This window comes from Hypanus sabinus, chromosome 2, assembly GCF_030144855.1.
Source record: "Hypanus sabinus isolate sHypSab1 chromosome 2, sHypSab1.hap1, whole genome shotgun sequence".
Taxonomy (NCBI): Eukaryota; Metazoa; Chordata; class Chondrichthyes; order Myliobatiformes; family Dasyatidae; genus Hypanus; species Hypanus sabinus.
Window position 1 is genome coordinate 45,277,275 of NC_082707.1, and position 25,845 is coordinate 45,303,119.

Below are 25,845 nucleotides of genomic sequence, written 5' to 3' on the forward strand. Positions count from 1 at the left end.
TATATTTCCTCCACATGAGGTTTTGAGCACATTTCTCTGCCTGGTATTCCCTACCCATGACCAAACTTGGAATGGTACATCTGCTTTGGGAATCTGGTGTCTGGCCTGCAAGCAATGTGACCTGTCTAACGTAGCCACTTAAGAGTAACTGGGTCCTGGGGATTTTGGATTGGGAGAGGTTACTGATGTTACTTCTCTTATGCTTTTAATGAATTTGGAGGATTTTTACGGAGGCTATAAAGATCTATAGCAAGACTCTGGAAATGTTGACCTCTTCCTGTAAGTTGTTACCTCATGGCGAAGGCAAACATCACTAGTTAAATTCATCACTGCTTTCCAATGAGTATCCAAGAACTTACGGGTATCATGGCAGCAGTGATCTGTGCCCTTTTGAGACCTGGATTACTTTCAGTATGTACTTCAATGAACTGGAAGAATATTATAAATCTAGGTCTACAAAACCCTCCTGAACTACAGGAAGGATACTGTTCTCAATCAGCAAATATTCCCAATAAAAAGACACAGTTACAGCTGTACAATGACAAGTAAACTATGAGGCAAAGTAAATTGTAAAGTACTTTATTAAAACTGTTATAGCACAGGAGTATTTAAAGTTTTACTGCAGGCATTCTGAGTTGGATGGATCTGTGCCTAATTTTTTTTTAATTGTTATGTTAGCTCATACTACTACATATTCGACAGATAAAATAGCCTTTTTTGTTGATTTTAGCAAAAATTCCTTTCCAACCAGAGATCTACATGGGCCATATATCAGTGGCAATGCAGTGTGATGGAGTGGTAACTCTGTGTGACTGCCCATGCACCAATCTAAAATGCTTTACTACATCAGTGGTGAGAATAAAGCATGTATGCAGAATCTTGCAAGTGTTTGATCAAGAGTTTAAAACTACAAATGCTATAAACGTCTGAAGTAAGCAATGTGGACTTCGCCTGTATGGAAGGAAGCAACATTTTAAATTTACTGATTTGCTCAAATGTAGATTAGTAGATGCTTCTAGTGAGTTAACAAATGAAACATTTTGTTGATGTATAGATTAGCAAAAACTTCACAGTTGAGGAACTCAAAAATGTTTTTGAATATTGATTTTTAAGGAAGAATTAGCTACATCCAACAGAGTATGCAGTAACAGATAGGCTGTAAATATTTAAAGTCATCCACTGTGATATGAATAACCTCTGCATGCTAATAATAACAAAACCCGAGAGTAGAAGTATATGGAAGAGCTGCAAAAGTCTTCCCATAGACCTCATGCATGATGAATGCTGATGCAGCTCGATCCACCTTCCTTCCATCAGGTGGTCCAAAGTAGCTGATGATTGCACAATTTTAAGACCATTAAGCTGTAGGAACATCTTAAATTCCAGTTGCAACATAACATGAAGCAGTCATAATTGCAGTCATCACAATCTAGATATAGGATGTTTTAGTAATTAACATTTACTCTACAAAATTGACAGGAAATAACCTTTTCTAGCAAAAGAACATCTAACCACCTCGTTTAGTACCATAATTGAGTTGCCAATCATTAATATCCTGAGGTTTACTGTTGACCATAACTTTAAGTTTATCGTCAGCACAGGTAATATATGTTCATCGAAACATACAGTGAAATGTGTTGTTTGCATCAAAAACCAACTCACTCAAGGATGAGCGGGGGCAGCCCGCAAGTGTCGCCTCACATCCCAGCCCCAACATAGCATGCCTACAACGCTCGGCAGAACACAACAGAAACTTGTTTGGACAAAGAAGCCGACTGGATTGACACACTATATCCCGACGCCAAACTTACAATCTGTGTACCCCTTGTACACCAAGATTGACGTCTGTACCTAAAGCAAAATTCACTTTGAGAACTCGCCAAAGGCACTCCAAGGCATCAATCGCCAGACCAAAATAACAGGTGCATTAACATTGAACGAGAAGTGTTTTGTGCAGAACTGCTGCAAAACCCCAAAACCTGAACCTCTTTACGAGACATCCTGCTTGTTAACTAACTGAAAACCAAAGCGGTTTAGGTGCGTAATTACTTTTAATACATTTGAAAGTGTTATTGCAATTTCCAAATCTATTAGTTGTTTAAAAACTACGCATCAAGTAGGAAGTAATGGAGTAATAGTGAAACTGAATGTGGCTGACGTGGTGAACGCTTGTTTGAACTACCGAAGCCATTCTTTGCACTCCTCACAACAGCAACGAGAGCGGCGGAGCAGCAGGCGGCGGCTGTCATGTGACTGGTCACATGAGTGGCGACAGAGCCGGAGTGCGGTGCTGGCGTGGGTTTTGTGAGTTTGTCGGCTGTTTGCAGCCATGGCTGAACGGACTCCCCTGCTCAATTACAGGTTGAACGTGGCTCCCGATGCTGGCAGCCCCCGTGGGCCGAGGGACGGCCAGCAGGCGTCGGCTAAGAAGCTGTCCACTTTCTTTGGGGTGGTGATACCCACCCTGCTTTCCATGTTCAGTGTGGTGGTTTTTCTGCGAATAGGTAAGTGCTGGCCCCAAAGTTTCTGCCCGACCCCGAACTTGCTGCTCGTTGTTTCTCTCGGTCACAACATGGAAATTCCCTTCTTGACGTCAACCCCAGTCGGATGAGACCCGAGGTGGCTCTGTTGATGCCCGACTGTCTTACTATTTCTATCACTGTTTTTATTCTCCAGTTTAAAAATACTAATTCAAATAATCTCTAACTTAATACATATTATTTAGGGTAAATTTTACCTTGACAAAACTAAATTAGCATGCCCTAAACATAAACAATTAGGGCGACTACTTAATAGCCTTTTTGAACTAGCCGGGTTCATATGTACGGTAGCTCACAGTCCTGCCTTCCTCAACTTTTGTGGACATTGTACTTTTGTTCAGTTCCTTCCTGGTTCTACCTACCCACCTTTGAAAGTTCTCTCAGCCTCGCAGAGTTTTGGAAATTCATTGTTGAACCTCTAGCTTCCTTGACCTGTAGTTTGTGACAGCATTGAGTTGTTCAGGCGACGAGCTTTGAAATTATGTCCCTAAAATTTGCCACCACCATGAGTCTTATTATTTATCTGCCCATTAGTCATAAGGCGTGTGATTAGGTTTTATATGAAGTCACTTTCTAGGAGGGGTGTGGGAACTATTACATTGTGTTTGTATCACTAACACTCTACTGACGTTCTCTTTCAGTAATTCAGCCTCCAAAAGCATAGTTTATATTAAAAAAAAGTATCCTCCTGAACTAGCTCGTTGATATTGACTAATGTAATGAAAAATCGCTTGCAGGTGTCCCATACAAACAAAAAAGATAAATCAAAATGTGTAAGGGTTGGAGTGGAAGTTTTTGCTTGAATGTGATTATGAATGGCCGACTTTGTTCTTACTGCTTTAATGACTTCACTCTGTTAAAAATACTGGTCAATGTCTTGATTTCAATCTTTGTTTCTGTTGCCTTGGAAATAGACTAATGATGTGCCCTTGAGTAACTGCAAACCATAACATACTCAGAATTATTTGGATGAGCGTCCATTTTGGCAGTCAGTGTATTGAAATTTCACTTTGACTTCTTGTCTTAGTTCCTTATTTTCTCCTGAACAATGTCTGGCACAAGTGAATAAAAACTGACCAAATAGAAGATGTGATTTGTGCTTCGTGGTACTTTTTAATCTCTAAAAGGTCATGATCCCAATTTTACATATGAATTTTTCCTTTTGTAGAAAAGGGAATTAATGCAGATTTTTATCATTGACCAGATTTTTGCTATTTTAAAATTCAGCTTTAACTTGTAGCACTTCCCTTTTGGTAATAAAGTTGTGGGTTGGATTCCTACACGACACAAGCTAGAATTTCATTGCAGAACTGTGGGATCATTACTTTGTCATCTTTGGATGTAGCACTAAGCTGAAGTCACGTTAGTTCTCAGTAATTCCACAAAACAAAACATCTACCAGCACCTGAATGATCTTCTGTTTCTGCATTCCAAACATCCATGTGAGGTGAAGATCCTGAGGTACTCAAATTTCCCCATTAAACAAAGCAGGATACTTACCTAGTATGCTGTTTATGGACCTCTTTGCAATATTGTTTGGTTGCATAGTGATCTGCTTTTGAAACTAGTTTGCCTTGTTCTATGGACAATCTCAACAAACATCTCAAAATAAAGTACTCACATTTGCAAAGGCTCACTTTCCTACAGTGAAACTTATTTTTTTCTTCTTTCTTGTTCATGGCTCTGGATTATAAAGAGCCTTGAACAAGAAAGAAGAAAAAAGAGCATTTAATAGTATTGAAGGTTATAATCTTAAATCAAATCTTACCAAAATCTGTTGACGTTGTTGGATATAATTGGAATTATTAATATTTTTTCTCCCAGAGACTTTTGATATCCTAATGGAGATCAGTGGGATGAATTTAACTTCCTTTGAAAATAATTTTTCCCCTAGAAATCTATGATCAATTCAACAATTCACTGAACAGTTTGTAATATAATGTTAGTGCAGAATGGATATTAATACTTTTTTCCCCCAACCAGGTTCATCATGATGCATAGCAAATGTATTTTCTTGTTTAATAACCGCCTCTATTTTTTTAAATTAAAGGTTTTGTTGTTGGTCAAGCAGGACTGTACCAAACTATCCTTATGTTCGTTGTGGCATATCTCATCATAAGCATGACTGTGTTATCAGTGTGTGCTGTCTCCACAAATGGTGCATTGGATGCTGGTGGTGCCTACTGTATCCTTTGGTATGATATTTATAAAATATTTAGCTTTAAATACTGTTGCTTAGTAATTTACCAAAATAACTTTTTGCAGCTTCTAGATTTAAGAGTTTCAGTTGTACTAACATTTAGAAATAGCAATGTCAATATTTAACAATGGCGATGATTAATAATTCTGAAAATTATTTAATATGCCAAAGGTAATTAAATTCACATTAATGACTTTTTTCAGGTTAACAAAATTCTTTGTTGAGATTAATTTTTGAACACTTTTACTTTCCTGTTCTTTTTTTGCTTGCAATCATTTGCAGCCTGTCTACATGGTGTAGTGAAATTGAAACCATAGAATTTGTAGAAAGTGGAATGATTATTACTGAGATTAGTGATTTTTTTATCAAAATAAGAACTGGCTGTTTTGTAATTTAAATCTATACCTGTCTTGAAAACAGCAATTGGGCAAAAAAAAAAAATCTCATAGATGAAGATTCCTTATTTCCCTTATCCTTTGCATGGAAAATGTTCCTTGATTTTTCCTCCCAAATAGACTGGCTCCAGTTTTGATATTGTTCCTCGAGAGGAAGTAGCTTCTTCATGACTACCCAATGAAGTTTTATTGAATGGTGTGACAACAATTTTATCAATACGACATTGAGATTGCCGACTCCATTGAATCCCACTATAAGTTTAAAACTTTAGCTAGTTAGCCATCCCTCTAAATGGAACAGAAGCCAACCTATTGAGATTTATCTTCATGTTTCAACCCTTGAAGCCCTCATATTGTGAATGCAGTGTCCCAAACAAGATCAGTTATTTGTACAGAAGGTTATGCCTTGTTGAGTTTAGTTACTTCCATGAGGTTTGCTTACTTAAATCAATGCTGTCTACCAGTCTGTTTATATATTTGCCACTTATCCCAGAGTGGCAGAGACCAAGAGAAATAGGAGAAATTAAATTGTATTTCTCAACAAAAGGCATATTAACTGCACTCAACTTCCACAAACAAATCAGAATATTTTTTTCCTTCATCTTTTCTGCACTCTAATGCGACAGTGAACCCATCCTTTTAGCCTGAGAATTGAGGTAATGCTTATAAATGATGTGCTGCTGTGTGCACTTCTAAAGCTTCACTAACATGGCTCTCATTTTTAGATTCAATATTTCTGAATTTTTCGCACTGTGCAAGCCAACGTTGTACCTATCTGTGGTCTGTTTTGACTCCTTTCTTTATGCACTAGTGTCAAGTCAATACACCAATTTCATATGGGGCAGAATATAAATTAAATATACCAGCATTATTGTGCATTGCACTTGCAAGAATGTATTCACACCTGACTTCATTAAACAAGCCTTGTTTTAATATCAAATACAGACTGTATTGATTGCAAATAATCATAGGGTTTTCAAAAGATATTGCTGTTTTTCCTTAATGCTGTGGCCAGATATGATCAGTCGAGCTTTGGGCCCAGAGTTTGGGGGCAGCATTGGAGTCATGTTCTTCTTGGCAAATGTATGCGGGAGTGCTCTTTACATCCTGGGTCTTGTTGAATCTATTGTTGATGTTTTTGGTTTGCCAGTCGGTAAGCAATTTGGATTAATTCAACATTATTATTTGTTTCTGCCAATGCTATTGACTTAATTTTAGGGGATTATTTACACATTTGTTAGCAAAAAAAGCACAAGGATTAATGAACTGTAATACAAAATGGACAACATGAGCCTTGAACTAGGAAGTCATAGTGATGTAAGCCAAACAGGCCCTTCAGCCCATCATGACAGTACTAACTATAAAGTACCTACATGTGCTAATCCCATTTACTACAGTTGGTGTGGAAACGGATCTTTGTGATAAGGATATCAAGTAGCTTGTCACATTGCGAGAGCGTGTGTGGAATCTTTAAGGAAGTGAAAAATGATTGATACAAGAGACATCACAGATGCTGGATATCTGGATAAATGTGCACAAAAAAGAGAAACTCAGCAGATCAGGCAACATCTATGAAGGCAAATAAATAGTTGGTGTTTCAGACAGAGACCTTCATCAGGACTGGAAGGGAACGGGACAGAATAAAAGGGTGGAAGGAGGAGGAATACAAGCTGGTTGGTAATGTGTAAATCCAGGTAAGGCAGGAGGGTAGGGATCGAGAAGTAAAAGGAGAAGCTGGGAGGTTACAGATTCAGATTTGTGTGTCACCTGTTCGTTGAAAAGTGCAGTGAAATGCATCATTTGTGTTGACAGTCGGCACCTAAGGATGTACAGGGGACAGCCCACAAGTGTTGCCACACACTCTGGTGCCATCATAACGTGCTCAGAGGGCTCGTCGGAACAATATAACACAACAAAGCCAAATGCAACAAACAGTAAAACAAATCCCTTTTTTCCTTCCAACTGACACATACTGACAGCCCTCCATCTTCAGGATGGGTCTCCAGGCTTTGACTTCCAGACTTCTGATTGACCTTAGGACTTCGATCTTGGTATTGACAACTGTACTAGCCAATGGCAGGACCGCGAAGTCCAGGCTCATCCACTAAGTTACCCTCATGTCTACTGGTTAGTTGAATGTCCAATCCCGGAACAGCCCGTCATCCACGGCTGTCCTTCATCACCTCTCCATGCCGCTGGCCTTCAAGTGCAGAGCGCACGTCTAGATTCCACGGATCCCTTGGCTCCATGTTCACATCGCTCACCTTCAAGGGCAGAGTGGAGGCCTGGAATTCAGATATCCTTCATCACCCGTCCATGTCACTGGACTTCAAATGCAGAGTAGATGCTGACCTGTAACTCCTCCACATCCCTGTTCCAAAACCCTAATCCGACCTATAACTCCCTGAGCCCCTAAACCGTCCCCATGAACAAAAAAAACTGCGTCTAAGCCTTGGCCGTGACAGAGGCTGCAGCCCAGTGTCACCTTGACCGGAAGAAAAAGGCAAGGGCTAAAGGAGGGATCTGATTGGAGAGGACCATAGGCCATGGAGGTCACAAGCTAGAGGGAAGAAGGTGAAAGTGATGGGCAGGTCATGGGGGAAGAGGAAGAGAAGGGATAAAGAGGCCACGGAAAAAACGGGATGTGGGAAACGGCAGTGGTTACTGGAAATTAGAGCAATAATGGAGAGATGTTACCTTGCATTCCACAAAGGAGAAGCTTTTGTTTTCAGTTTAACATTCATTTGAAACAAGCAATTGATTTCAAACATTTCCCTGCATATTGTGAGCAAGTGAATCCTTACTCTTCTGAAAGCAAAACTGCAACTTTTAGTGTGAGCCTCTTCGAAATAGTCTCAAATCAGTACAGCATTTGTGAGAATTTCCTCTACCTTCTCTTTCTAATATCTGGAAAAAGTACATAAGTTACTTCCTGATCCTGAGATTAAATATGCAACTTGTGTATGTACTTGTGTTGCTCTTTTGAGTCCAGCTAATGTCCTAACAAACCCATGGGGAACTTCCATCCGGGACTTCTAACTTTGATCCTGCTGTGTTATGAGGGGGATTGAACCCATCAGTATTACAGCAAGTTGCTTAAGAATACAGTACAGTGAATTCTGGTTCATCAAACTGTTGGTTAATCAGGACAAACACTTATTTAGGACAACTCTCAAAGAACAAAAACTAACAAGAAAATAGTCAGGATTCACTTCATTTATTTGGGACAAAATGCTGTTTAATTGGTACAGGCGACTGTTGCTAACAGTTTCTAACTGTGTGCACTTGTGTGGCTGTGAGATAATGCACCTTGTTTCTAGAGCAAATACTTTTTAAATAGCTTCAGTTGCTTGTGTTATGTTATCCATTTGGGCTAATAGCTGATTCAAAAAACGCAGTAATTTTTTTGATAATTTTGTTTTCGACTTTAAAAGATTACTGCACCACTTCCTGCAGAAAGGCAACGAAGGCACGAGGTGTTTGCACTGATTTTGTTCATTTACAGTGAAAGTAACACGTCAGCATTCGGAAGAATTCCTCCATGAATAACTATTAGAAACTAATACAATTTTATAGTACTGTAGTATTGGTAATGTTTTTTATATATATAAACACTATCTAGTGGTGTGTGTGTATACACACACTCACTCACACACACACTATCCTTGTTATATGTGGGGGATACGTTCCTCACAGTCAATGCATAATGTGAATAATCATTTAAATGGAGAAAATAGGGATGTGTTCTGGAGGGCTTCCTAAGTATATCTTATCCGTAGTTTATTCACATTTCCATACCAATACAAAAAAAAAGCAGTACTACAAGGCAACTTCCATATTATATTTAATCAATTTAAGGTAATATTCAACATTATAAATCATAGAAAGTTAATATACTAGGGTATACAGTACTTAGGTTAGGATGAATGCTGTCCAAATGTTTAGGATGGGCTGGCGCATTGTCAAGCAACAAAAGAACTTTAAAGGCAAGGTTTTGTTCCCGGCAGTAGCATTCAGACTCAACAGCAAAATGATTATCAAGCCAGTCTTCAAAGATTTTACCAGTGACCCACGCTTCCTTGTTAGCTGCCCAGTGGACAGGAAGCATACTCTTACACAAGCCCTTAAGAGCACGGGGGTTTAGTGAATGGTAAACTAAGAGAGGCTTCATCTCGCAGCCTGCTTTGGCATTGGAACACATAAGCAGAGTCAACCTATCTTTTGCTGCCTTGAAACCTGACGTAGTTTTTTCATCCTTACTAATGTAAGTGCGTTTTGGCATACGCTTCCAAATTAGCCCAGTCTCGTCTGCATTAAACACCTGCTTTGGTGTGATGCCTAACTCGGCTATCATGGCCCACAACTGCAAAGGGTAGCGTTCAGCAGCTTTATGGTCAGCACTAGCTTGCTCACCACGCACAGCTAAGTTGTGAACCCCGTGATGATTAACAAACTTAGAAAACAATCCCATACTTGCATTAAAGCTAACATCATCATTTGACAGTTCCTCACTAGCCTCTGAACAAAGGCGACCATAAATTTCCAAAGCTTTCACATGAAGATTATCAGAACAGAGTGTTGTTTTTTTCTTTGTTTCATGCTCAATGTACAAACTCAACATTTTCTCCATTATTGTCATAATCAGATTACGCACTTTGGTAACAATCTTTGAAGACTCTTGTGATGAATCAATCACTGCACTTTTTGTTACCTTCACCTGACGCAGCCCTGTTTATAATTTCCAACTTTTTTTCAACTGTTAAAGCAGTTCTCTGCTGCTTGGCTGATGGCCCAGGACTTTACCTATGCCTCCTAAGCGTCCTATGTTATAACAACAACAAAAGTTTGAGTGCAAGATCACACATCCACACGCTGCCAAAACCAATGCGAGACTGGCAGGAGTGAGACTGAGGCGTGCGCACATGACTTGTATTAGCGGGAAAGCGGTGCTTCTCGTCCCAACAGCCTGGCATAACTGAGTTTTGGACGCATATAAGGAGAAGTTACTAGAAATAGGTTCGATGCAGATTCACAATTATGCATTGTTCGAAGATGCATATAACCAGGACGGCATGCGTGCACGCAGGCACACACACACCTTTTTAACTATTTCCGTGAAACTTAAAATGTGCTAATCCTGATATGTCCCAATCAACCAGAATCCACTGTATCAGTTTTCCAGTAACCTCTGCAATTTGATTAAGTTAGTTACTCAACACTGTTTTCAAAGATGTTGTTCAAAGACAAGATGGATTCTTAGAACAGCTTGTACTGGAGCCGACCAGGGAGAAGGTAATTCTAGATTTAGTGTTGTGCAATGAACTGGATTTAATCAGGGACCTCGAGGTAAAGGAACCATTAGGAGGTAGTGACCATAATATGATATGTTTTAACATACAATTTGAGAAGGAGAAGGGAAAATCGGATGTGTCAGTATTACAGTTGAACAAAGGGAACTATGGAGCTATGAGGGAGGAGCTGGCTAAAGTTCAATGGAACAATACCCTAGCAGGGAAGACAGTGGAACAAAAATGGCAGGTATTTCTGTGAATAATGCAGAAGGTACAGGATCGGTTCATTCCAAAGAGGAAGAAAGATCCTAAGGGGAGTAAGGGGTGGCCATGGCTGATGAGGGAAGTAAAGGGTAGTGTAAAAATAAAAGAAGTATAACATAGCAAAGATGAGCGTGAAACCGGAGGACTGGGAAGCTTTTAAAGAGCAACAGAAGATAACAAAAAAGGCAATACGCCAAGAAAAGATGAGGTACGAAGGTAAACTAGCCAAGAATATAAAGGAGGATAGTAAAAGCTTCTTTAGGTATGTGAATAGCAAAAAAAAAGTTAAGACCAAAATTGGGCCATTGAAGGCAGAAACGGGTGAATTCATTATGGGGAACAAGGAAATGGCAGATGAGTTGAACAGGTATTTTGGATCTGTCTTCACTAGGGAAGACACAAACAATCTCCCAGATGTAATAGTGGCCAAAGGAACTAGGGTAAAGGATGAACTGAAGGAAATTTATATTAGGCAAGAAATGGTGTTGGATAGACTGTTGAGTCTGAAGGCTGATAAGTCCCCGGGACCTGATGGTCTGCATCCCAGGGTACTTAAAGAGGTGGCTCTAGAATTCGTGGACGCATTGGTAATCATTTTCCAATGTTCTATAGATTCAGGAACAGTTCCTGCTGATTGGAGGGTGGCTAATGTTGTCCCACTTTTCAAGAAAGGAGGGAGAGAGAAAACAGGGAATTATAGCCCGGCTAGCCTGACGTCAGTGGTGGGAAAGATGCTGGAGTTGATTATAAAAGAGTAAATTACGACACATTTGGATAGCAGTAGAAGGATCAGTCAGAGTCAGCATGGATTTATGAAGGGAAAATCATGCTTGACTAATCTTCTGGAGTTTTTTGAGGATGTAACTATGAAAATGGACAAGGGAGAGCCAGTGGATGTAGTGTACCTGGACTTCCAGAAAGCTTTTGATAAAGCCCCACATAGGAGATTAGTGGGCAAAATTAGGGCACATGGTATTGGGGGCAGAGTACTGACATGGATTGAAAATTGGCTGGCGACAGGAAACAGAGAGTAGTGATTAACAGGTCCCTTTTGGAATGGCAGGCTGTGACCAGTGGGGTACCGCAAGGTTCGGTGCTGGGACCGCAGCTGTTTACAATATATATTAATGATTTAGATGAAGGGATTAAAAGTAACATTAGCAAATTTGCTGATGACACAAAGCTGGGTGGCAGTGTGAAATGTCAGGAGGATGTATTGAGAATGCAGGGTGACTTGGACAGGTTGGGTGAGTGGGCAAATGTATGGCAGATGCAGTTTAATGTGGATAAATGTGAGGTTATCCACTTCAGTGGCAAGAACAGGAAGGCAGATTACTATCTAAATGGAGTCAAGTTAGGAAAAGGGGAAGTACAACAAGATCTAGGTGTTCTTGTACATCAGTCAATGAAAGTAAGCATGCAGGTACAGCAGGCATTAAAGAAAGCTAATGGCATGCTGGCTTTTATAACAAGAGGAATTGAGTATACGAGTAAAGAGGTCCTTCTGCATCTGTACCTGGGGCCCTGGTGAGACCCCACCTGGAGTATTGTGTGCAGTTTTGGTCTCCAAATTTGAGGAAGGGCATTCTTGCTATTGAGGGAGTGCAGAGTAGGTTCACAAGGTTAATTCCTGGAATGGCGGGACTGTCATATGTTGAAAGATTGGAGCGACTGGGCTTGTATACACTGGAATTTAGAAGGATGAGAGGGGATCTGATTGAAACATATAGGATTATTAAGGGATTGGACACACTGGAGGCAGGAAGCATGTTTCCGCTGATGGGTGTGTCCAGAACTAGAGGCCACAGTTTAAGAATAAGGGGTAGGCCATTTAGAAGAGAGATGCGGAAAAACTTTTTCACCCAGAGAGTGGTGGATATGTGGAATGTTCTGCCCCAGAAAGCAGTGGAGGCCAAATCTCTGGATGCATTCAAGAGAGAGTTAGATAGAACTCTTATAGATAGCGGGGTCAAGGGATATGGGGAGAGGGCAGGAACGGGGTACTGATTGTGTATGATCAGCCATGATCACAGTGAATGGCGGTGCTGGCTAGTAGGGCCGAACTGCCTACTCCTGCACTTACTGTCTATTGTTTCCAGATGTTTAATGGAGTTGCCAGTGGTCACACCATTTTAACTTTTTTTTTCATGTGGGAAGAACTACTCTAATTGTTTAATTCCAATGTGGTAATGAGCCAAAGTGTCTGCTCTATAATTTACTGCTGTGAAGCCTAGTGACTTTTCCTGTACAGAACATGTGTGAATTACATGACCTAATGAGAGATGTCCCATGCATTCATAGTAGGTGCCAGCACTAACTAGACGATATTCCTGTGGACCCCTGCATTTACATGCATTGCTCATGCCACTGTTTGTCACACTCCCATCAGGGAGGAGGTGACATAGCATCCATGCCAGGACCACCAGACTCAAAATAGTTACTTCCCCAAGCATTAAATCAGTTCAACACCTCCACCGTTCTTTTATTATTTCCCCTCATTCTCTTTATGTACAGCCCAGTGTTACTTTATGGACATACAATCAATCAATGTATACAAGCTGTTGTGTTGGTGTACTTATTGTTTATTTTAAAATTATTATTCTTGTATTTTTTTTGTGATGCATCAGATCTAGAGTAACAATGATTTTGTTCTCCTCGTGCTTGGGTACAGGAAATGGCATTAAGCATCCTTAATCTGAAATAGCATTGACAAAGAAACTTGTATAGAAACAATATTTAATGGAACTAAGGAATTCTGCAGTTGTCGGTATCATACGTTAAGATGTAGTTCCTTTTCTGCGAAAGCAGGTTGCTAATTGAACCATTTTGGTTTTTAACAGGGCAAACCACAAGAAGTGGCATTCAGGTTCTTCCTCATTCGTACTGGTATGAACTTCTCTATGGCACAGTGATTCTCATCTTATGCCTTCTTGTGTGTTTGGTTGGAGCTGATATCTATGCCAAAGCTACCTTCATAATTTTCATCATTGTTATAGTGGTGCTCAGCACAGTATTTATTAGCTTCTTTGCAGTGTCACCTAGATCTATTAATATTACAGTGACATCAGGGAATAACACAGAATTTCGAGAGGGTTTATTTACTGGATTTAATCTGTCAACTCTAAAGAGCAACCTTCCATGTAAGTTGATGCAAAAACTACTTGTAATGAAAATTGATGAATTCTAAAGGCCTTTGTTGACTTAATTGCATTTATTTCAGTTTATTAATTGCCAGAATTTAAAAATTAATCTTGCATGTAAATATGCATTTATTCTAATGTAGGCAATTAATTTACATTTGTTTAAATATTTCTATATTTTGATAGAATTTTGCTCAGAACCTTACTGGTTTTTAAGTGAATCACTTGTCACAAGGTTTTTGGCGAGAGTTGGATTTGTATATGCTTTCTGGATTTTGCTTTTCTGTGGTCAGCTATTCATTGAGCAATGACTAATTTTATTTAAGATTGTTTCCGTAAGATTGGATGCTATCTACATTAGAAAGTTAGGGATGCAAGCTCATTCCAATTTGCTATTAATCTGATGTTGACTGACATTATGTTTTTGTTATTGCTCAGTCATGAAATCACTTAACATAGAGTTGGATCAATTCCGTGAGCAGGAAGCTTAAGAAATATTCTACTTTTATTCTTGAGATTTTTTTTTCTGATTATGCCTAAATGGTGTGGGAAGATTGCCATAAAATGAAAAACAAACAGCTACTTCCTTTTTCCATGTATCATGGACTCCAATTGCTCTAAATTGTTTAGGCCTGCACTATTATTCACATTTTTAAAATCTTCATTTTTCTTTGCAGCTAAGTATGTAGCAGACTACACAACTGGTGTGAAGATGTCTTTTGCTGCTGTATTTGCTGTTATGTTCAATGGATGCACCGGTATTATGGCTGGATCCAATATGTCAGGTAAGGCTCAAACCAATATTTGAAGTGTAAATTATTTCCATAAAATTAATAGTACATTGTTTGCAATCAAATTATTATATGCAATCTCTGTTATGAAAGAGCAGCTTGATACAGAGCATTATTAACTAATAAATTTGAACTGTAAAGCAAACTATTTGCCTGCATTATGGTATCAGCAAGATATATTGCCTGATAAACATGTTTATGACTGTACTTTATCAGCGTCTGTTGATTGGAATTAAAAATGTAATGAATAAAATGGCACTTCCTTTGCTGAATTGTTGGTTGTAAGTGTAATTTTATCTCTGCATCAAGCAGCATTCAATGAAGTTTGGGTTGTTTAAAAAAAGTTAACTAAAATCATAAATCCTTGTCTTGCTGTCATTACCAGGTGATTTAAAGAATCCCAGCTATTCTATTCCCAGAGGCACAATAACAGCTGTAATTTTTACATACATTGTGTACAATATTTTATCTGTCATGGTCTGCTGCACATGTGATAGGTGAGTCTATATTTCCTAAGACTGATTTTTTTTTCATGCTGGACAACTCCCAAGTGGTCAGCCCTTTGTAATACAATTACAAAGTGAATTTGATAATCATATATTCATTCAGTTTTGCTTGTAGAATTACCATTACAATTTTGAAAGTACTGAAGGAACTTTTGATTCAAGAAGACAGTGATGTATCAATTACCCAAGGCTTTAAGAGTGATCTTTGTCATTTTAACTGTTTACTCATTCCACGTTTGAGTTGGAATTACTGCCAGCAATTTCAGTAACAATCCAACATTACACTTAAAAATAAAATATTGCTGAACATAAGAGTTGGATGCTTGTCAACAATGGTTGTGTTTTAAAAGTTTTGTGGTTAGAGTACTCAATAACGTCGATGCTCCTATTAATATTGTCAATGGTTTAATACATATTGTTACCAAAAGCACTGTCTTGTTAGTGTTAACTGATAATGCTATTGCATTCGGAAACTGCTGTGCAGTAAGTATTTATTGATGACTTGAAATGAAAACGCTTTGCAGCAAGTTCAAAGATGGATTTTGTACTCAGACGACAAAGCAATGCAGTTTTATAACTAGTTGGTTTTCATTTGAAGTTTAACTTTTGAGATAAACATTGAAAGTATTCCTTATTAGTTTCTTACTGCAACAATAATTTACCTTTTTAAATAAGCATTTCTTAATGTAAGGTGCATTCAAATGCACTTTTCAGCTAGAAAGTAAATCTTCCAGAGGAACTCAGCAGGTCAAACAGCATCCATTGGGGGGAATGGTGGGAGATTGTCTGCATCAGGATTACCCTGAAATGGCAACATTTCCCTTTCCCCTCTGAAGTGCTGTTTGATCTGAGTTCCTTCATCAGTTTTCGCTCTTCTCCCAGGTTCCATGGTCTTCAGCCTTTTGTTCTTAGAAAGAAAATTTCCTTAGTTTCATATCCAGGGAAGATTGAGTTTGAATTTAAAGGAGAGGAAGATCTTTTAAACAAGAGAAATAAAAATGAGAAATCATTTTCTCTAATGAAAGCGATCTAAATGAGTTGCATTGGGTTAAATTTTATTATATACAAATCACATTACATGGACAAATATTTGGTGCACAATTTGCTAGTCTTTGACAGCAACTCTGAGCGTAATTTCCAAACTTGTGCCCAAGAAATGGAATTAAGACAGGAGAAGAGCCGTGTTTTTTTAATATTGCACAAGTATTGCTTAGGGACGATGTACTTAGTGGCAAGAGGATGAGAGAGAGTCATCTACTGATGGTACATGGACGGAACTTCAAAATAAGAGGATGAACGAGGGATTCTGCAGATGACGGAAATCCAGAGCAACACGCAGACAATGCTAGAGGAGCTCAGCTGGTCATGTAGCATCTATGGAGAGGAATAAACAGTTGACATTTATTTGGACAAGACCTTTCATAAGGACTGGAAAGGAAGGAGGAAGAAGCCAGATTAAGGGGGGAAAGGGAAAGGTGAATAAGCTGGCAGGTGAGAGTGAAGCCAGGTGGGGGAGGGGAATGAAGTGAGAAGCTTGGACAAGTGGAAGAGGTAACATGCTGAAGCAGGAACCTGATAGGAGAGGATAGTGGACCATGGGAGAAAAGGAAGGAGGGAGGTGATGGGCAGGTAAGGAGAAGAGAAGGGGTAAGAGGATGATTACTTTGCTGGGGCTATTATAGACCAAACAATAATCCTTAGGACTAAAGAGGAGCAAGTACCTGTATGTAAGAATATTAGGTTGTAATGGTAAGTGAGTTCTATTTCCTCTAATGACTAGCACTGTTATTGCAGAAAGCATTTAGGTAGGACAGAAATTGTTCAAGAAAGTTTTCTCAAACAATATATGGCTTTACTTAGGGAGGGGCAACATTAGATTTTCTAGGGAAATGAGGTAGGTCAAGTTACTGAGAAGCACTTTGGGGCCAGTGGCCATAACTCTATTCACTTTGAAATGAATTGTTAAAAAATGTAGGGCTGGTCTACAAGTTGAAGCTTTAGATAGGGGAAAGGTAAATTTTAAAGGCATTAGACAGGGTCTTGCAAGGGATGACCGGAAGATACTGTTGGCAAGTAATCAGACATCTGGCAAGTTTGGCTTTGAAAAGTGTGGTGTAGAGAGTTGGGAGTAAGCATGTTCTGGTTAGACAGCAAAGGACAAGGCTGACAGGATTAGAAAACTCTGAGGAAGGATATTGAGGATCTGGTCAAATTATAGCTGCATACAGGCTTCAGTGAGACCACACTTGGAATATTGCATGCGGTTCTGGTTGCCTGGGTCTAGGAAGGTGTCGTTAAAGGTGCAGGAGAGATACACGGGGACATTACCAGGACTGGAGGACTTGAGTTGCAGGGGGAGGCTGGATAGTTTAGAGCTCTATTTTTATATTGATTCTCCTTGGAGTGTAGGTGGCTGATGGATGACATTACTGTGCTTTATGGAATCAGGAGGGTCCTAGATGAGGTGAATAGTTGGTCATTTTCTAGGATGGTGGACATAGATTTAAGGTGAAAGGAGACAACTGGCCAGACAACTTTAGAAGTAGTGATTTCTACTACATTATTGAAAAGTTTATTCAGACGAGAGCTTCATTGAATGTTAGGTCTTTCAGTAGAACCAGTGCTTTGGCCAATTTTGACTGCTACCAGCCCAGACTTACTTTGCAGAGCCTGGGAGTAATTTAACAGCATCTCTTTTCCCTTTGACTCTGTAGTATTCTAGAACAGCTGAAGTCAGTTTGGCTAAGATCGACAATTCATTTTGACCATAGAGCATAAGATGTAGAAGAAATAGGCCCATTGAGTCTGCTCCGCCATTTCATTATGGCTGATCTAATTTTCCTCTCAGCCCCATTCTCTCACCTTCTCCCTGTCTCCCTTCATGCCCTGACCAATCAATCTATCCCTCAACGTCAGCAAGACAAAGGAATTGGTTGCTGACTTCAGGAGGAGTAGCGGACCGCATGACCCCCATCTACATTGGTGGTGCACAGGTGTAAGAGGTCAAAAGCTTTAAGTTCCTCAGTGTGAATATCACAAATGACCTGACTTAGTCTAACCAAGCAGAGTCCACTGCCAAGAAGGCCCACCAGCGCCTTTACTTCCTGAGAAAGCTGAAGAAATTTGGCCTGTCCCCTAAAACCCTCACTAATTTTTATAGGTGCACTGTAGAAAGCATTCTTCTAGGGTGCATCACAACCTGGTATGGAAGTTGTCCTGTCCAAGACTGGAAGAAGCTGCAGAAGATAGTGAACATAGCCCAGCACATCACACAAACCAATCTTCCATCCTTGGACTCACTTTACACTGCACGCTGTCGGAGCAGTGCTGCCAGGATACTCAAGGACACGACCCACCCAGCCAACACACTTTTTGTCCCTCTTCCCTCTGGGAGAAGGTTCAGGAGCTTGAAGATTCGTATGGCCAGATTTTGGAACAGCTTCTTTCCAACTGTGATAAGACTGCTAAATGGATCCTGACCCGAATCTGGGCCGTACCTTCCAAATATTCGGACCTGACTTACACTACCTTACTTTCACTTTTCAATTTTTCTAATTATGATTTATAATTTAGATTTTTTATTATATTTACTTGGATTTGTACTTCAGGGAGCACGAAGTGCAGAATCAAATATTGCTGTGATGATTGTTCTCTCTAGTATCAATTGTTTGTTGACAATAAAGTAAAGTAAATCCATCAACCTCTGCTTTAAATATGGATAAGGACTTGGCCTCCACAGCTGCCCATGGCAAAGAAATCTGAAGATTCATCACCCTCTGCCTAGAGAAATTCCTCCTCATCTCCATTTGAAAAGGATGCCCCTCTATTCTGAGGCTTCTGGTCTTGGACTTTCCCACAGTAGGAAACATCCTCTCCACATCTACTCTATCAAGGCCTTTCACCATTCAATAGGTTTCAATGAGATCATCCCTCATTCTTCTGAACTCTAGTGAATACAGGCCCAGAGCTATCAAACAATTTTCATATGACAAGCAATTTAATCCTGGAATCATTTTAGCAAGCCTCCTTTGAACTGTCTTCAGTTTCAGCACATCCTTTCTAAGATAAGGGGCACAAATCTGCTCACAATACTCCAAGTGAGGCCTCAACAGTGCTTTATAAAGCTTCAACATTACATCATTGCTGTTATATTCTGGTCCTCTTGAAATGAATGCTAACATCACATTTGCTTTTTTTTTTACTACAGACTCAACCTGCAAATTAAATTAATCTGTAGGGAATCCTGCACAAGGGTTTTTGTATTTTCTTTCCATTTAGAAAATAGTCAACCATTTCTTCTGCCAAAGTGCAAGACTATACAGCCACTTCTTTCCCCATTATCCTAATCTAAGTCCTTCTGTAGCCTGCTTCCTCAAAACTACCGGCCCCTCCACCTGTCTTCATATCGTCTACAAACTTTGCAACAAAGCCATCAATTCCATCAACCAGATCGTTGACATATAACATAAAAAGAATCGGTCCCAGCGCAGACCCCTGTGGAACACCACTAATCATTGGCAGCCAACCAGAAAAGACTGCCTTTATTCCCTTTTTTTGCTTCCTGCCAATCAGCCACTGCTCTATCCATGCGGGAATCTTTCCTGTAATTACATCCTTCTTCATGTAATACCATGGGTTTGTACCTTATTAAAAACCTCATGTGGCACTTTGTCAAAGGCCTTCTGAAAATTTAAGTACACAACATCAACCAATTCTCCGTTGTCTATCCTGCTTGTTGCTAGTTCAAAGAATTCCAAAAGATCTGTCAGGTAAGATTTTCTTTTGACTATGGCCTATTTTATCATGTTCTAGGTACCCTGAGGACAAATTCCTTAATAATAGACTCCAACATCTTCCCAACTACTAAGGTCAGACTAGCTGGTCTATAGATTCCTTTCTTCTGCCTCTCTCCTTTCTTGAAGAGTGAAGTGACATTTTCCACTCTTCCAGATTCATTCCAGAATCTAGTGATTCATTAATAATGCCTCCACAATCTCTTCAGCCACCTTTTTCCAAACTCTGGAGTGTACACTAGCGAGTCCAGGTGACTTATCTACCTTCAGACCTTTCAGTTTCCCAAGAACATCCTCTCTAGTTATTGTAACTTCACACACTTCATGACCCCCGACACCTGGAACTTCTACTGTATTGCTAGTGTCTTCCACAGTGAAGGCTGATGCAAAATTCTTATTCAGTTCACCTGCCATTTTGTTATCCCCCATTACCACATCTCCAGCATAGTTTTTCAGTGGTCCGATATCCACTCTTGTCTCTCTTTTACACCTTATGTACTTGAAGAAACTTTTGGTATCATCTTTAATATTATTGGCTAGTTTTCTCTCATGCTCTGTCTTTACCATAATGACTTTTTAAGTTGCCTTCTGTTGGTATAAGTTCCCCAATTTCCCACTGATTTGTGCTCTATTTATTTCCTTCCTGTGACTTTTATGTTGGCTTTGACTTATCTTGTTAGCCATTGTTTTGGCATCTTTCCTTTAGGATACTTTCTCTTTGGGATATATATAACCTGTGCCTTCCTAATTGCTTCCAGAAATTCCAGCCATTGCTGCTCTGCCATCATCCAAGCCAGCTGGCCAACTCCCCTCTCATGCCTCTGTAATTCCCTTTACTCCTTTGTAATACTGATATATCAACATTAGCTTCTCCTTCTCAAATTTCAGGGTGAATTTGATCATATTATAGTCTCTTCCCCCTAATGGTTCTTTTACCTTAAGGTCTCTGATCAATTCTGGGTCATTGCACAACACCCAATTCAGAACAGCTGATCCCCCAGTGGGCTCAACCACGAGCTGCTCTAAAAAGCCATCTTGTAGGTACTCTAGAAATTCCCCCTCCTCAAATCCAGCACCAACCTGATTTTCACAATCTACCTGCATGACTGTTGTAACTCTGCCCTTTTGGCATGCATTTTCTATCTTCTTGTAATTTGTAGACAACATTCCTTACTATCGTTTGGAGGTCTGTATGTAACTTCCATCGAAGCATTTTTATCCTTGCAGTTCCTTGGTTCTAACCACACCAATTCAACACCTTCTGACCCAATGTCACCTCTTTCTAATGGTTTGACTTCATTCTTTTTTACCAACAGCAACACTGCCCCCTCTGCCTCAGCTGGAGTGAATGCTGCTGCAAAATGTGCCGAAACAATTGAGATAGTTAATAAGCTATCTAATTTATGCTCCCTCCCCCCCCCCCCCCGAGTTCCTTAGCCCCGATTGCAACATCCTGCTCCTATTTCTTTCCCGTTATTGTTAAAGACTGTTGCTTGATTACACCAACATTTAATCTATGAAATATGCTTGAAAATATCATTGTGAATGTAATTTGTTCTTGGAAGTTAGAACCAGAATTTTCTGATCAATTTGACTTAATGCTGCTGCAAAGTGTGCTGAAACAATTGGAGCCAAATCATGTGTGTCCACAAATAAGCAGACACTTTCACACGATTGCTTCAATCCTAATGGGCAAAGTAATAGATGTAACATTCAATCATTTTGCATTTTGTGACTTTATATGTTCTTCTATTAATGAAACTGAATTGAAATGCATTCCTTCTGTTGAATTGATTTAAAATGTGTGACAAAGACATGTAATTTTAGCCAAGCTTGTGCCATTAGCAAGAAATGTTATTCTGAACACACATTATTCATTTTCACACAATGCAGTCAGGTCGTTATGCTCCCTTAAAAGAAAGCATTTAACCTCCTGTGCTTTTATACGCCACCTTTCAGTGCAATTACATTCTGCTGTAGCAATGCAGCATTCTGGAAATGATGAATGCATTTTCAGTTTTTATCTACTCTCTCATGTAGGTCACCTTCAGTTGTTCTGGGATTAAACTCTGTTAATTAATTATTGCTCTGTTTACTGAATATGGTTATAGATCAGAAATAGTGGAAGAAAGCAGCTAATAAATCAGCATCTGTGGAAAGAGAAATCGGTTAACGTTTTAAGTGTTGCTTTGTTTTCACTTTCCACAGGTGCTGTTTGACAGGCTGAGTTCTTACATTTGTTTTTGTTCCAGATTCCAGCACCTGCATTTTTAATTTGTTACCCATTTCTGAACTAGCTGGTAGGTTTGAAAGAAGAATGAATGTTATGCCGATTTTAAATAACATCCTTAAAATGTTGTGAGACATTCATCTAATTTTAAGTGGGCAATACTTGAGTGGCTTGTAGCTTAATTGCTTTAAGTTGCACCAGGGTGATCCTGATTGCGAATCTGAACCAACTTTGTGCCATCTTTGGAGGTTTTGTAGGTGGTTAAATAAGTTTTGATTTCGAGTAATGACTGACCTAATGTGTAGATTTTTCCATTGTTTCTCCTGAGCATATGACAGGGATGTATCTTATTCCTTTCTGTTGCTAAAACTTAGAAGAAATTAAATGCAATATGCTTCAATTCTCCAGTGAATTGGCATTCTCCAGGCAAATTTTGTGCAAAATGTAGTATGGCAATCTGATATTTTTACACTGCAATTTTTCTTGCCATGCTGAGTAAATTGCTAAATTAGTCATGAATTTATGGATGGTTTTGCATCTGAGATGAAACTAAAGGCAAACAAAATGCAGACTGACATCTCCATTCTTATTAATGACAAATAGAAGGAGCTGGTGGATTTCTTCATTAAGGTAGATTTCTTTCTTTCCTTTCTCCCCTTTGCCTGTCTTAATTTCCTGAGCCAGTTCTGTTTCTCATATTTTTCCTGGCTTGTCAGATTCGTCTTATTCAAAAGTGTTCTTCTGTTGTCTTGATCCCACTCAAATTCTTACTGACTTCCTTGTTGCCCAGCATTAGAATTAGTACCCTTGCATCAGCTGCTGTTCAATGGTTCCTGAAAAAAAATTTGCTCAAGCTGCAGTACATCTAAGTTTACCATCACTACATCACCAAGATTATTGAAAGTATTGTCATACACTCACTGGCCACTTTATTAGGTACCCCACTTAATGGTGGCCACTGAGTGTATGGTCAACATCTTCCACTGCTGCAGTCCATCAACTTCAGGGTTCGTGTTGTCAGTATGTTAGGCGATGCTGTTCTGCACACCACTGTTGTAACACGTGACTATTTGAGTTACTGTCGCCTTCCTGTCAGCTTGAACCAGATTTGGCCATTCTCCTCTGACCCCTAACAAAGTGTTTTCAACCACAAGCCTGCAGCTTGCTGGATGGTTTATGTTTTTCGTGCAATTCTCTAAGTTCTAGAGACTGTTGTGCATGAAAATCCCAGGGCAGTAGCAATGTCTCAAATCACCCTGTCAAGTCAATGACCCAGATAACTTGCAGCAAAACAGAGGAAGTTTTATTTCTCTTTTTCATGAAATGTAAAAAAACCACACAAAATGTATTTCCTAAAATACCTGGAAATTGGCAATTTAGAGCTTAGTCTCTGCTCAAGTTATAAATGCTCAACAAATACAATGAGCAGAATAACTCTCAGACACTTCTTACCTTGAAAAGAATCCCACTCAGGACCATCAGAAGACTGTCATCACTAACCTCTTCAACTCCGGAGAACTCCCATCCACTGCTAAACTCAGTTAGTTCCCTGTCCTGCACTGCTCGTTTCTACCTCCTACCCAAGATTCACAAACCTGACTGTCCGGCTAGGCCCTTGGTTTCTGCCTGCTCCTGCCCCACAGAACTCGTGCCAACATACCTCAACTCCATTCTATTCACCTTATTCAGTTCCTCCATTTCCCACACCTGCAGTCACCCCAATTTCCCACTGCCTTAAAAAGGCGACTCACAGGATGTTTGGAAGCAATACCCTGGAGACTAACAATTGCAGATTCTGAGTGAGGTGCCCAGTCATATAGACCTAATCAGTTTCTTCTACAGCTGTCAAAATCTGATTACAAGCAGTGAGCTCTGGAAGAAACTAATCACCAGAGTTAAAGTACAAAGTGAGTCTTTGAGATGTTTGAAGCAGTGGCAACTAATAAAGTGTAGTTATTAGGTAAAGTCGTTGTCTCGTGTGTTTTATCATTTCGCTGACGGGAGCAGAAGAGGGGAAAGCCTCTGTTAATGAGGAAGAAAATTTCAGAGCGAATACCAAAGAGATGAAGGATCTCAAAATGGAGAAATCTTTGCAGGGGGCATATCGTCAAGATAACATTGTAAATCTGTTGGTTTGCAATCAATGAATGTTTAATGGATTTTCAGACATTGAGGAAGTCAATACTGACTAAATCAAAGGATATTGGGTAATACTAGAGCATAATACCAAGGTGAAAGATCAGCCCAGATTTTAATGAATGCAAAGCAAACAGGGTCAGATGATTAACTGTTACTCTTACACTGTTGCCATTTTAGTAGGTTCATTAATGCAAATATTTAATCAGTCAATCACAGGCAGTAACCCAGTGCATTAAAGCATGCAGACATGGTCACTAGGTTCAGTTGTTGTTCAAACCAAACACGTGAGTGAGGTAAAAATGTGATCTTTGACCACGGAACAGAAAGGAAACTACTTCTGTTTTATTGCAAGTTATCTTGGTCATTGAATTTTCTTGAAGGAATTGTATTCAGAATTACTTGGACTAACCAGCAGAGGGCACACAAAATAAGAGTTTCTGAGCTAAGGCAGCAAAAATTTGTTCAAGTTGTAGAAAAATTAATTTTAAAAATGTGAAGGATAAAACATTACCATTTTATTTTTTTCAAACTCTGTACCCTTGCACACTGGATGGCTTTCTTTTCCTCAATAATTGTTTCCAACTCTTGCCATTCCAGCTTCCTATATTTTCTGTGAAGTTCTGGAAACCTCCCGATTAAATTCAGATTGAGGCTTCACTTGCTGCTTTATTCCAACATTCTAAACACAGTATAATGATAAGTTGCAGCAGCAGTAGAATTTAACAATCTTGTTTAAATTATGCATCAAGACTTCCACCTGTTTCATTTATTGTCAATATATGCTCATTTTACAAATCTTAAGTACATATTTGAAACTTACAGGTGGGATTAATATTGAAAGTAGTAATACATAACAGGCAAACTGGTGTTTGAATTAAGTATGCGAGAACCTTAGTTATGATTGGAATCAGTGGTGTAATAAGACTAGATGTTAAGTAAAACTCTTGGGTGCTCAGCACCTCACCACACCTTCCCTGAACACTCCAACCCTCCCCTCTCCAGGGGCACCACCAGCTCTTCCTTCCCCCACACCCCCACCCCAATCCCAGCTGTAATCCTTGCCGTGTTTTCACCCTTCCCTCTGACCTTCCCCTCTCTGAGGCAAAATCTTCTGTCCTCAGTAAGGGCCTCGGCTTTGTCCTGCTTTGCCCGCACCTTAGAGAGTTCTGTGCCCGCCACAACACCCTTCTCTTCCTCCATCGCCTCTGTTTCCAAACGAATTCCATTGATGACCCCTCCCCCATCTCCAACCTTCTTCCTGTTGGGCACCCTGATCTGATCTTTTCGTCTCGAATTGCCAAAGGGAATCAACTGGTTCAACTTCAGCACTCCTCTCTCCTTGCTCCCTCTGAACACAGCTCTCTCCACTCTCTGTCAATCTCAACTTTACCAGCGAACCCGCAGATAAAGTGAGCACTGTTTTAGTGTGGTGAACTAACCTCTACTAGGCTGCAACTCTCGGGCACCTCTTCATACTGATCATCATTCCTGACGATCAGAAAACTGCCTCCAACACTGTCATTGACCTCATTAACTCTGGAGATCTCCATCTACTG

The 25,845-nt window shown here is 39.7% G+C and overlaps 1 protein-coding gene across 1 annotated transcript in view; it reads left to right on the forward strand.

Moving 5' to 3' along the window:
* The first annotated feature begins 571 nt into the window (after positions 1-571).
* The window catches only part of zgc:153039 (uncharacterized protein LOC767698 homolog), a 117,176-nt gene continuing 91,902 nt past the window's right edge, over positions 572-25,845 (forward strand). Inside the window, exons 1-6 of the mRNA XM_059945254.1 lie at positions 572-2,504; positions 4,591-4,725; positions 6,151-6,288; positions 13,531-13,830; positions 14,508-14,615; positions 15,007-15,118. Of these exons, the coding sequence (XP_059801237.1) occupies positions 2,330-2,504; positions 4,591-4,725; positions 6,151-6,288; positions 13,531-13,830; positions 14,508-14,615; positions 15,007-15,118 (968 nt within the window). The 5' untranslated portion in view covers positions 572-2,329. The remainder of the gene's footprint in view (positions 2,505-4,590; positions 4,726-6,150; positions 6,289-13,530; positions 13,831-14,507; positions 14,616-15,006; positions 15,119-25,845) is intronic.